Source organism: Suricata suricatta, chromosome 3, assembly GCF_006229205.1.
Source record: "Suricata suricatta isolate VVHF042 chromosome 3, meerkat_22Aug2017_6uvM2_HiC, whole genome shotgun sequence".
NCBI classification, from domain to species: domain Eukaryota; kingdom Metazoa; phylum Chordata; class Mammalia; order Carnivora; family Herpestidae; genus Suricata; species Suricata suricatta.
In genome coordinates, this window is record NC_043702.1 from 67,271,479 (window position 1) to 67,285,081 (window position 13,603).

At 39.2% G+C, this 13,603-nt stretch overlaps 1 protein-coding gene across 3 annotated transcripts in view; it reads left to right on the forward strand.

Annotated features, from left to right (window-relative positions):
* DPP4 (dipeptidyl peptidase 4) overlaps window positions 1-13,603 on the forward strand; it is a 78,070-nt gene that overhangs the window by 21,774 nt on the left and 42,693 nt on the right. For 2 of the 3 annotated variants that reach the window (XM_029934484.1, XM_029934486.1), the window contains exons 3-8: window positions 3-98; window positions 490-581; window positions 1,922-2,002; window positions 9,131-9,183; window positions 9,322-9,394; window positions 10,210-10,330. In XM_029934484.1, the coding sequence (XP_029790344.1) occupies window positions 3-98; window positions 490-581; window positions 1,922-2,002; window positions 9,131-9,183; window positions 9,322-9,394; window positions 10,210-10,330 (516 nt within the window). Of the gene's footprint in view, window positions 1-2; window positions 99-489; window positions 582-695; window positions 800-1,921; window positions 2,003-9,130; window positions 9,184-9,321; window positions 9,395-10,209; window positions 10,331-13,603 lie in introns of those variants that run through there. The other variant, XM_029934485.1, reaches the window with a different exon arrangement.

Genomic DNA, 13,603 nt, shown 5'->3' on the forward strand with positions numbered 1-13,603 from the left:
AGATGATGCTGCAGCTGATAGTCGCAGAACTTACACTCTCACTGATTATTTAAAAAATACTTTTAGGATGAAATTCTACTCCTTGCGGTGGGTTTCAGGTAAGGACTTTTTTTGGGGAGGGACAGATTTTTATGCTTGTGCTCATTCTAGTTAGGTTGTGGGGCACTTTTGTGGCCCTGAGAAGATATCCTTGTTTGGTTAAACCACATAGGAGGGTATTCCTTTTTCTATTTAAAGAAAACCTTAGCATTTCTTTGACATGTACTATAAAAAGTTAAAAGTGAATTGGAACCTTGACAATTATGGGGAAATGGATGCATACTAATGTAATATCTATCGATTAATATTTTTCTGACTTACAAATGCTTATTTAGTACTTGAATGAATGTAAACATTAAGCTTTTACTGGATAATTTTTAGCTAGAAGATATTTAATGAAGATATTTAATTGCAACATGAAATACTGATCTGGCCATTTTCTTTCTTTAGATCACGAGTATCTCTACAAACAAGATAATAATATCTTGCTATTCAATGCTGAATATGGAAACAGCTCCGTTTTCTTCGACAACAGTACATTTGTATGTTTAATCGCATAATTCACTCATACTTTGGAGAAATTCTGGGGATTTTTTCCCATAACCTTTCAAATCATGAGTGCTGTCATTTCTCATCCTGTTGAACTCTCTCTGCAGCATATGGCACAGTGGATCTTTCTCTCCTTCTTGGAATGTTCCCTGCCTTGGCTACCTTTTAGTCTCCCTTGATGATTCTTCCTCCTCTGCCCATACTTCTCAGCGTAAGTGCCCCTCAGGGCTCTGTCTTCACCTGCTGGCCTCTGTCCCCACTTTGCATGCTCTCCTTCAGTGGATTTCATACACTTCCCCAGCATCAGTGCTCTCCTTTTAGCCTTGGTTTTCAAATGCCCACCTTCAACACTAACCTCTTGCCAAGATTGAAATCTCTTATTTCTAATAGCTTGCTTACTCCTGTCTACCCATGGCCTGCAAGTATTTTAAATTCAGTATCCCAAGCTAAACTAGTTATTTCCCCTTGACTCTCCCAGCCAAATGAAAACACCCTGTTTCTCTTCCTGAGTTTCCCATCTTGGTATGTAATGCTCTCCTCCAAGTCCCTTAAGCTGGAAAGTGATATTCTACTCCGTAAATCCTCAGAATCCTCTTGGATTCCTCTGGGACCCCCCATATTTAGCTCTTCAGCAAACCCTATCACTTCTCCTTCTGCAATGTCAACTGCCCCTCAGATTTCTGTTTCCACGGTAGAGTCCTGGTTCAAGGCCTTTTTAATCTGTGCTGGTGAGTATTCTAGCTTGTGTCCCTGTCTCCATTCTGTAGATGAGGCCATTGCATTGCCCACGTCCAGGGCTGATGCAGACCTTCTCATCTCATGTCAGCCACCCTGTCGCCACAGCAACTTTGCAAAGACAGAAAAGATCTTATCACATCCATGAGCAAAATGTCATTTGTAGTTCCACTTCTTATATTACAGTCCTAGCTATTTTTCTAATTTTACATCCTCTCACCTTATATATTTTCTGATGCACCCTAAACTGTGTCAGGTTATGCCTAATCTCTGGATAGTCTCTTAATACGCATGCCCTTTCACACATCTGGTGTTTTGCTTATGCTCTTCCCCCTACTGGGAAATTTCTCTGTCCCTTCCTGATCCCTACCCTCACAGTGGTCTTTTCATCAATTAGAATTAAACCTTCCTTCCCTGATTCTCTAACCCTAATCACCGTACACCTTGCACATTTCAGGTTGGGGGTGGTATGTGCCATTTCTGAGAGTTCCCAAGGCATGGCCCACATGTCTAGAACCATACCTTGTACATAGTAAGTGCTCAATAAGGACTGTGAGATGAAGTTGTTCAATTGTTCTCTTTTCTGTTTGCTTGACAGGAGAAATTTGAACATTCCATAAATGATTATTCAGTATCTCCTGATGGGCAGTTTATCCTCTTAGAGTACAACTATGTGAAGGTAAAAGAAATGCTGTCCTACTCTGACATTTAAAGAACCCTAGGAACCTATGAGTATGTTATTTTATAACTGATTTCAAATTAATGAATATTTAAAATTGACACTTAAGTAATTAATAGACACTAAAAACTCCTGAATCCAGCAACAAAAGCAGAAATAGCCATTCTCATTAATAAAGGGTTAGTTCGACAACTGTTTTCAAAGCAATTGATTTTTAGTGTTTTCAAATGTTTAAAAAGTACAAGTAATACATTATAAATACAAAAACATAAGTTAATAAAAATAGAACTTATAATTTAAAAGCAATTTTAGATTGACTTGGCAATTTTAAATTTGACTTGGACATCCAGTAACAGAACCTCTTATTTCCTTTGTCTCAGCTTTACATGTGGTAAACTCTCAATAAGTATTGTCTTTTATTTATTTATTTTTATGTTTTTTATTTATTTTTGAGAGACAGAGACAGCGTGGTCAGAAAGAGAGGGAGATACAGAATCTGAAACAGGCCCCAGGCTCTGAGCTAGCTGTCAGCACAGACTCCGATGCGGGGCTCAAACCCACAAACCGTGAGATCATGACCTGAGCCAAAGCCGGACACTTAGCCAGCTGAGCCACCCAGGCTTCCCAGTATTTGCTTTTAGAAAGAGTTATACTTCCTGAGGCACCTGGGTGGCTCAGTTTGTTAAGCATCCGACTCCGGTTCAGGACAGGATCTCACCGTTCATGAGTTCATGCCCTGTGTCAGGTTCTGTGCTGACAGCTCAGAGCCTGGAACCTCCTTTAGATTCTGTGTCTCCTTCCCCCCCCCTCTCTGACCCTGTCCTACTCACACTCTGCCCCCCTCTCTCTCCCTTCCTCCCTCCCTCCCTCCCTCCCTCTCTCCCTCTCTCTCTCTCTCTCTCTCTCTCTTTCTCTCTCTCTCTCTCTCCCTCTCTCTCTCTCTCTATATATATATATATGAGAAACACACACACACACATATATATATGAGAAAAAAATGTATATATATATCAATAGACATTAAAAATTTTTTAAAGAGAGAGTTATACTTTCTATCCTCCAGAAGAGACTCTGCAGGGTGATTGAGATCACCTCCCAGCTTTTGGGTCCCACCATATACAAACTGTTCTAAAGGGGGAGCCTCAACTCCAAATCAGATTCTCACACACTCAGGAAACTTTAATCACATATTCTCTTCACGTTTAGAATGCCTACAAATCGCCAGTAACTTTAACTGCAGCTGTTTATTTTTATTGTTTTTTAATATTTATCTATCTTGAGAGAGAGAGAAAGAGCACGAGATGGTGAGTAGGGGAGGGGCAGAGAGAGAATCCTTTAGCACAAAGTCCCATGTGGGGCTCGAACCTATGGACAGTGAGATGATGACCTGATCCCAAGAGTCAGATGCTTAACGTACTGAGCCACCCAGGCACCCTTAACTGCAGCTTTTTAATTATTCCTGGATTTGGCAACAGTTGTCAAGAACAAGAAGTTTTAAGACATGTAGGAAAGATTAAAAACCTGTAGGGATATTCTGCATTGGAAGCAAAATACAAAGCTGGGTATCCCCACCTCTGTCTTTTTATTCCAGAATAAATAATAAATACTGAGTAGCCTTATCTCACACCACAGTGCTTCTATACTCAGGCCAAGTAAACCCCATCTCCTACTCCATTTCCCATTTCAATGCGCTGAGTCTCAATCATAATATTTACCCTGGAATCACTGCGTCCAGCTCCATTTCCTGTACATGAAGACTCTCTGACTCTGTTTTGCTAAACCTATAAAGCAGGAGCCAATCAGAATCTTAGGCCAACTTTAATACATCTGTTCCCAATTAATGGGTTGTTCATTTAATTCAGTGGTTTTTATTGCTGTCTATAGATTAAAATCACTTGAGGAGCTTTTAAAAAAATCCCAGTGGCCAGGTCCAATCCCCAGATTAATAAATTATAGTATCTAGAGTAAAGCTGGCATCCGTGTTCTTTTAGTGGGTATTTTAATGAGCCAAGGGTTGAGAACAACTAAATAACAGTTGCCTGTGTTAAGGACAAACATAAAGGGTGAGGTAGAAACACAAAGGTAAATACCCTCTCATATTTCTATTTGGCCAAGTTCAATAAGTCTGTATGATAAATAGTAATGGATGTATTTCCCTGGTAGACCTTAGTTGGTCAATCATCATTGTTAATTTTTATTTTCTGTGTCACTATAGTTTACATGTGCATTTAACTGCTTTAGCTGTTTTTCTGCTATTCCCTTCATCCTGCTGCAATCCAGGTTTTTCAGGTAGTATCCACAGGTCTCCTTTTAAGAACTAAGTTGGCTATGTCATGCCTATGTTTGAACCCTCATAACCAGTGATTTGCCATCACTTTCAGAATAAAACACGAACTCTAACCACAGTAGCCTCAGAAGCCTATGTGATGAGACCTCAGTCCGCCCTCGCTAACCTACCCCCTACTACCTTCTCTGGACTCAACATCTTGGCCAGTACTTCTCACCCCTGCCTGACCCTTACAATCACCTATGGAGGTTTCCAAAAAAAAGATGCCTGCAGCCTACCCTATACCAGCTAGTTCAGCATAGCGATGGGTGGGGCCCAGGCATGGGTGGATTTAAGGGCTCCCACGTAATTCAGTGATCCAGAGAACCTTTATTTTTCACAAGCATCATTCATTCTCAACTAAGGGCCAAAGTATTTGCTATTGCTTCCTCCTGGAACATTCTTCCCCTGATTATAATATGGTACTCCTTTTTTAGTAAATTCAAGTACAGGCTTTCTTGGATTGCTTTATCTAACTTGGCCCCCTGCCACTCTGTTCTCCCACACTTCACCATTCAGTCTCTACCACATTAGCTTATTTTACTTTCTCCATACCTTTGCAGAGCACTAAATTATAAGATGATTGAAAGTAGAGCACTCTGTCCTCTCTTTTACCTCTTAGAGTGTCCAATAGGATTTTCTGCAGTATATCTGTACAACATATAATAATCTCTCTTCATTGCCCAATGCTTGAGACAATAGTTGCATCATCTATCACATCTTGACAGTATTCCAGCTGACTCATCAGGTCTCAGGATAACTGAGAAAAGCCTAGTTTGATTCTATTTCCTTGGAGGTCTACTGTGCAAAGTTCTTTAGATTTTACTCCATGGCTTCTCCATGACTGAGTTAGTGCATTCAGAAAGAGCAATTAATACTTCTAAGTTGTGGCTACGAGCAAATAAGTGAGTGAGTGAGTGAAACATAAATACATAAGTACTGCACAGTCTGGTATGTATGTTTTCCAGCATCTCTACTAGCTGCTGAATGCTCCGGAGATAATAGTAGCATCATCTATCACATGTTGGCAGTATTCTAGAAGTCCTGCTCAGCACTTCACATGGTTTCTCATGAACCTCTGTTGAGATTGTTACTGACATTATCCCCATTTTCCTAATGAGAAAATTGAACCTTAGAAAGAAGCCTGCCTGATATTACATTACATAATGGAGACTTGCCTTAGTACATTTAGGCTGCTGAAACAATACCATGGATGGAGTGGGGTAATAACAAGTTTATTTCTCATAGTTCTGGAGGCTGAGAAAGAAGTCCAGAGTCAAGATGTTAGCAGATTCAGTGTCTGGCTAGGACCTGCTTCATGGAACACAGTTTTTTTCATGTCCTTAAATGGAGGACACGACATGGAATCTCTCTGGAGTCTCTATTTAAAAAAAAAAAAAAAAAAAAAAAAAAAAAGCTTTATTTATTTTTGAGAGAGAGAGCACAAGCTGAAGAAGGGCAGAGACAGAGGGGGACAGAGGATCCGAAGCCAGCCTTGTGCTGACAGCAGACATGCAGGGTTCAAACTGTGGGATCCTGACCTGAGCTGAAGTTGGCTGCTCAACTAGCTGAGCCACCCAAATGTCCCTGGAGTCTCTTTTTTCTAAGGGAACTAATCCAATTCAAGAGGGCTCCACCCTCATAGCCTAGTTACCTCCCAACACTGGGGCTTAGGATTTCAAAATATGAGTAACAGAGGGTGGGCAACAGACATTCAGTTTATAGCCAGACTTGAATCCAGGTTAGAAGATTCCAAAGCTTGACACCATCTTTCCCATCTTTGGGCTTCAGCTTCTCTCTGCTACGATGCTTTTTTAACCCCTTCCCTGTGTGACAGACAATTCTCTGCGTTTGAGACTTGGTCTAACAGTTACCTTTTTCATAGGCCTCTCTCCCTCACCAGGATATAATTTATGATTCCTGCCTCTCCCCACCTATGTCTGTTATATCTCTTGTGATTCTTTTCTCATATTTACTTGTCCACATCCCCCACTCAACTATGAGCTCCTCAAGGACAGTGAGCCTTCTTAGCCAGCAATTCCTGACGGAGGTAGCTGCAAATGTTTATAACCTAAGTAGGGGGATGAGTCTGTTTCAACGATGAAGTGAACACTTTTGGTTTCCTTTTGCAACTCATGATGAATCTGTCATGCTGAGTGATCTCAAACTTTCTTAAACCTCTTAAGGCCATTTGTCTCTTGCAGACAGAGCATTTCGAGGTTTCCCAGAGACAATCATGGATTGTACCAAAATAATCCAAGATTTAAAAAAATATATATATGACTCACAAATATTAGGGACTTAATACATAATTGTTGGCATGAGAGGATATGAGGGTGGTAAATGATAAGTAGGAAATATTCTTTAAGGTTGGAAACTCTGGCTTGTGTCTCACCTCTGCCATTATACACACTGTGTGTCCTTGGGCTGTGCATTTCGTCTATTCCATTCTCACAGGTAAAATTTGATTTTTATATCATTTTGGTTTATTTTTTTAGTTCAGTTTATTTATATTGAGAGAGAGAGAGAGCGCGCACACAGTGGAAGGGCAGAAAGAGTGGGGGGCTGGGAGAGAAACTCAGACTCCACACTCAGCATGGAGCCTGATGCAGGGCTCAAACCCACAGATCATGAGATCATGACCTGAGCCGAAACCAGAACTTGGACACATAAAGACACTTAATCCACTGACCCACCCAGGTGCCCCTGGTTTGGTTTATTTCTTGAACACAGACCATGAGGTTTGTAGTAGACAAGACTCCAGGTGTTTAAAGATGAATGAAACACAATTCCTTACATCTGGGAATGTGGTAGGGAAGACCAACATAAAGACATGTAATTTCTTTTAAAATGTCTTTAATGTGTATATGCATTCACATATAAAAATAATTTTTCATAAATTAAAAAATATATATGTTATCTTCATTTAGTCTTATCTTTTTTTCCTCTTATGCCTGTCTTTCTACTACTCACCACCTCCATCTTTTCCCCAGGTATCCCATCTTAAGAATCTAGTATATATATATATATATCCATATTTTGTATTTTTCCCTTTATTCAAATCATTCTATGAAGATAGATTTTTTTCGTTAATGCTTATTCTATAAAAAATAAAATCCTACTTTTCTGTAAATTGCATTTCCCACTCAATGATACCATGTGGAACTTCTTCCAAATATTCTGGTATAGCTATACTTCATTTATTGTTAAATTAATAGACTTAATTTTTTAGAATAGCTTTAGATTTACAGAATATGAGTGGAAAATACAGAATTCCCATTTTCTCCTGTTACCAACATTTTGCATTAGTATGGGACATTTATTACAATTGATGAGCCCTTATTGATATATTATTATTAACTAAAGGCCATGATGTAGGGTTCATTCTTTATGTCGTACATTCTGTGGGCTTTGGCAAATCTATAATGTATAATGAATGGCATGTATCCACCATGAAAATACAGAATATTTTCACCGTCCAAAAAATCATCTGTGCTCTAGCTATTTATCCCTCCCTTCCTCCAAACCCTTAGCAACAACTGGTCTTTTTACTGTATTCATTATTTTACCTTTTCCAGGATGTCATATGGTGGAATTATACAATATGTAGCCTTTTCAGATTGGTTTTCTCACTAAGCAATATGCATGTGAGATTCCTCCACATCTTTTTGTGATGTGATAGCTCATTTCTTTTTATTGCTAAATAATATTCCAATGTCTGGATGGACTTCGGTTTATTCCTCCCTCACCTACTGAAGGACATCTTGGTTCTTTTAAGTTTTGGCGATTATGAACAAAATGACATTTGTGTGTAAGGTTTTTAGATATGTGTAAGTTTTCAATTCATTTGGATAAATAACAAGGAGTTTGCTGGTAAAGTTATTTGGGTTTGGAGTTTCCTTGGTGCAAATGTTTTTATTAGTCAATGTGTTTATTATATATAAGACTATACAGATTTTCCATTTTTTCTTGTCTCAGTTTTGACTTATTTTTCAAGGAATTTGTCCTTTTTTTTACTTTTAAATTTGTTGGCCAAAAAAATGCTTATAATAGGGTCTTCAAATCTTTTAATCCCATTAATATCCCATGATATTGGTCATTCACTGGTCTTATTTTTTTCTTGCTTTTACTGTGTTAGCAATTTTATTCATCTTTTCAAAGAACCAGTTATGAATTTTGTTGATTTTCCTCAGCTGTTCATTTTCTACTTGATTACTGCTTTTACCTTTATTATTTCTTTTCTTCTCATTTGTTTGGATTTGATTTGCTTTTCATTTTTTAGATATTTGAGATAGTTTAAAATATTGATCATATGTACTTCAATTACCAGGTGGCTTTCAAAAAAGTCTGTAACACTTTGTATGTTCATGCTCAACATAAGAAAGTATTTCTTCACATCACCACCAGCAATAGAATTGTAGATATTTTAAATACTTTGTCAGTAAGATGGTTGATAAGTGAAAATCTGCATTTTCTTAAACAGGTGGACTTAAGGTGAGATCATGACCTGTTTGCCAGGGAGTGGCACGTGGGGCCACTGTGATCCCCAGGAGTTTCCTTGGCCTGGGCGATGCCAGAGCGAGGTTTCAGATGAGGTCCTGAGGAGCTTGTACTAGATGGTCTCTGACAATCTCCTCCTAATTCTCAAGTTCTAAGGGCTGAGACAGGGAATTACAAAATGTGCCACAATTTGAGAATTATACAATTTGTTATATTACTTTATATCTCATCTTGTGCTCCTATAGCAAGTGGCTGAACTACCAAGGATCACAGAAGCCTGAAATGTCTGTTTTCTTTTATAGCAATGGAGACATTCTTACACAGCTTCATATGACATTTACGATTTAAATAAAAGGTCAGTGACTTCCCCATAAAACCTATTAAGCTTTTTTAGTGTAACAATACTTTTTTAAAAGGAAAAAAATCCCACTGTGATTTATTCATTTGGTAATGTTTTCTTTTATCTTTCTTCTTTTTTTTTTTGTTTTTCCAGCCAGCTGATTACAGAAGAGAGAATTCCAAACAAAACACAGTGGATCACATGGTCACCAGAGGGTCATAAATTGGTTAGTGAGTCTCTTCTGTTTTCAGAGAAAACTAATGGCTCAAAGTTCTCACATGCTGAAGCTACTTTCCGTGATACAGAACAGACATTTAAGAAGCAAATACTTCCCTATCAAATAGAGCGTTGGTGCCTAAAATAGTATTACTAGTCTTACACGGTAAATTCAGTTCCTAAAAGTTTCTGAACTGCTACTGGGGAATTGTTAACTTACTGGAAAAATGCTCTTAAACTCCTAAGGTCTATTGTCTGTTGTCCTGAGTTTGTTGCTGTTTTGTTTGTTCCTTGAGACGTACCTGCTTCCTGCTAGTTCTGTTACCTTCTCTGTGTCACTATAGATATACTTTCATGACCTATGGTACTAGGAGAAGGGCAGAAGTCCAAAAGAAACTGAACAAGAAGGCAAGATGTTGTAGGTGGGACTCCCCCTTCTGACATGCAACTGCACTTCCTCAAGCCATCGCCCCCCCCCCCCCCCCCCCAAAGAAGTGGGAAGCACGTGTCCTTGTGTGGACATGTTCAGGCTCTGGGTCTTCTCACATACTTCAGCATGCAAACAGCGGTGGTTGTAAGCCGCTTCCTTTTAGTAAGTGAAGAGCGTCTTTAGAATTATTTCAAGGTTATAGCTTGTATACTTATAATCTTAGAAATTATAGTCCTTTAGAAAAGGACTCTTTATCTTGCTCAAATTGAATAACCCAAAGTAGTATCATTTGCATACTTTATTGTTTGAGGATAAAATAGTTGATATTTTTAACTCCAGGATAAGATATATTATAGCAGGTTATTACTTACTAATCTCTTTTTCAATATTTCTAGGCTTATGTTTGGGAGAATGATGTTTATGTTAAAAATGAACCAAATTCATCAAGTCATAGGATCACATGGACCGGGAAAGAAAATGTAATGTATAATGGAATAGCCGACTGGGTTTATGAAGGTAGAGACTTTAAAGCCTTTTCAAATTAAAAAATCTGTAAGGTTTTTTTAAATAGTTAAACATTTCTTTTAAAATGGAGAAATTCAATGGTATTGAAAATAAGTTGTATTTCTTTTAAATGTCATCAAATCTCTTTAGCACTGACAAGGCCAGGTGTCCCACGGCACAAGGCTTTCTTAGCAATAGCTAGTTTTGCCCCTGTCCTCATTGTCTCTCAATACCCCCATTGTCTTCTGTCTCCTCCTACAAAGGGCCTTTCAGTATAGGTAGCTTTTCTGCTTTACTGGGGCATAAAAGCTTTCAGATTAACATCAGATGTTTCTCTAGCTGGGCCTACCTAACCCAGAGTTACTGAGGAAAGCTAAATACTCCCACAGCATTCCAAGAGCTGACAAAATATTGTCTGGAGGTTGGAGAATAGAGGAGGAAGAAAGCATCTGTTTTACAGAGGATTTGTGTTCATTTGAACTTGGACAAATTATAATTTCCTGTTTTTAAAGAAGGAAAAAAATAATTAGGAAGGCTTAGGAGGAAAATGGGTAAAAAAACAGAACTAAAAATATTAAAAAGGATTGGTCTTTCTTTTAGGGTAGAATTTTAGAAAATATTAATAAAACATTTTTCATGTCTATAGTTGCCAAGGTATGAGGCATTTTGAGACTGCTCCAGACTGTTTGCAAGGCTGCCTCGTGCTTACCAACTGCCCATCCTTCTTTAATCCTGGTAGTTTTTCCTCGTAGTCAAAAAAAAAAAAAAAAAAGGTTTTCTTCATTACGTAATATTGGTTCTTACCCAGTTCATGTCAAGTTCAACTAAATGGCTAACATTAAAAGAAAAATCACTTTAAAATAAAGATAAATCCCCTTGGCCCATAAATAAGGTTTGATTAAAACTGATAATGAGGGGCGCCTGGGTGGCTCAGTCGGTTAAGCGTCCAGCTTCAGCTCAGGTCAAGATCTCACAGTCCGTGGGTTCGAGCCCCATGTCGGGCTCTGTGCTGACAGCTAGCTCAGAGCCTGGAGCCTGGAGCCTGCTTCAGATTCTGTGTCTCTCTCCCTCTCTCTCTCTCTCTCTCTCTCTCTCTCTCTCTCTCTCTCTCTCTCTCTCTCTGACCCTCCCCTGCTCGTGCTTTCTCTCTCTGTCTCTCAAGCATAAATAAAAAACATTAAAAAAAATTTTTTAAAAACCTGATAATGAAATTTACTTAGCGGCTGAAAAACCTCTTTAACACCTCTTGGACAGCATGGCACAACCTTTAGGATCCCCAGAGTGAACTGGGGAGAGCCTCTTCCCAAAGCTGTGACTCGACCGTTCCTTGCAACATCAGAGCATCTTTAAGATAAGAACAAGCCTAATACTAATGTCCTTCCTAAGCTAGAGAATACCTGGAAATATGTCATTTTGCATGTTTATGACAAGCAGAAGAATGGCTTCCCAGTTTCACTGTGGGCCTATCTCTAAAAAATGGAACTTGAGTTCCTACAGGGAAATTCCTACAATTGGTTTTGTATATTTATGAATGATCCGTACTTGGAAAGAGCACACTTGTTTCTCCATATATTGGATCCACCCCTCCCCTCCCCATTAAAGCCCCGGTCTCCACTGCAGCCATGAAGACTTTTTGAGTATAAGATTGAAAGCATGTATTCTGAGAGTCTATAGGTTCATAAGGAAAAGAACAAAGCTGCCAGGTGTAGACAGGGCCACGTGCTGTGTGGTAGAGGGACACTCACAGAAGTAGCTGAGCCTCTGGAACATGTGCCCCCGCCCCACCCCCTGTTCCCAGATGCCTTTCTCAATTTCCCTGTGGTTTCACTCTGCCTTGTTTCATGATTCTCTGATTGATTATCACTTTAGTTAATAAGTATCTTCTTTTGTAAAAATGGTAATACTTTATCTTCTTGTATGAAGTTAATTACATGACATTCACTCTGAAGTATGAGTGTACTTTACCTAACCAAGGGGTGGGAAGGAGAATTTTGAGAGCAAGGATGAAAAGGGATAGAGAAAGAAGAAATGTGGAAGAGAGGGTGCTTCTTACCCTCAAAGAGTCATGCTGACAGTGGGGGTGGGTAATTCAGTGTAATTCACACTGAGTGCCAATCACCTGTGAAGTGCTATGTCAGATTCTAGAGACACCAGGAAGAGTGCTACCAACTCCTGCTATCAGGGCACTCTGCCCAGAGAGGGAGACAAAGATGCCAGCGGATAATCGTTATAGAGTGAATTGACTGACCTATTCAGGGGAGGGCCCTGGGTCCAGAGCGTACATGGGAAAGGTTGGAGTGGCTGGACACGAGGTATCACAGGATGGTGAGGGAGAGTGTAGGGGGAGAGGTTGCCATAGACACTTGTGCTCATAGCCAGCTTTGTATCAGGAAGGGCTGGAAATCTTTTCCTTCCTTTGTTAGTCTCCCTTCTTCCTACTATTCATTCTCAGGACTTTGAATTTGATCAGAAGAAGTTTTATAATAGTGGTTTTAATATATCATGATATGGAAAAATATGTTCTATATTACAAATAGCTACCAATTCAAACATAGAATACTCCCTGCTCTCTGTACTTAAAAGCATTTAAAAAAGTAGCCTTGCTATAATTGTATTCATTTTATGTAATTGCATCTTGGCCTTAGACTAGAACCAATGGGTAGAAGCCACAGGGAAGGAGACATCAACTCAGTATATGAAGAACTTCTCAGTAGAAGCCCCTTGACCTGGAGTCACAAGTCCTGTATTCTAATTCTTGTCTATACCCCTCATTTGCCTTCTCTGTAAAATGGGATATGAATAGACTCACCTAAGGATCTTTGTAAAGACTATATTAGATAAAGGCTTCATAAATTCTAAATTGCTACATAAATGTAGCAATGATGTAGGCATACAACAAGCAAAGCGGAAGCAGGCTACCTTACCAAGGAAGTTTTCTGTTCCTTGGAAGAACTGAAATAGGCATGGATGGACATAGAGCATGAAGGTGAAAAGCATGGATTCAAACCAGACAAGTCTGGATTCATTCTTGATTCTATTAGTTATTGGCCACATGACCCTGGAAGATTACCTATTCTCCTTATGCCTGTCTATCTCTTTGCTCATCTGCCCAGGGAGCTACTGTGAGGATTAACTGAAATAATAGATGTCAGTTGCTTATCAGTGTCTAGCACATGGTTAGCACTCATTGAATGCTAGGGGCGCCTGAGTGGCTCAGTCAGTTAAGCACTCATTGAATGCTAGCTGCTCATCATGATAATTATTACACCCTATTATGATTGTTAT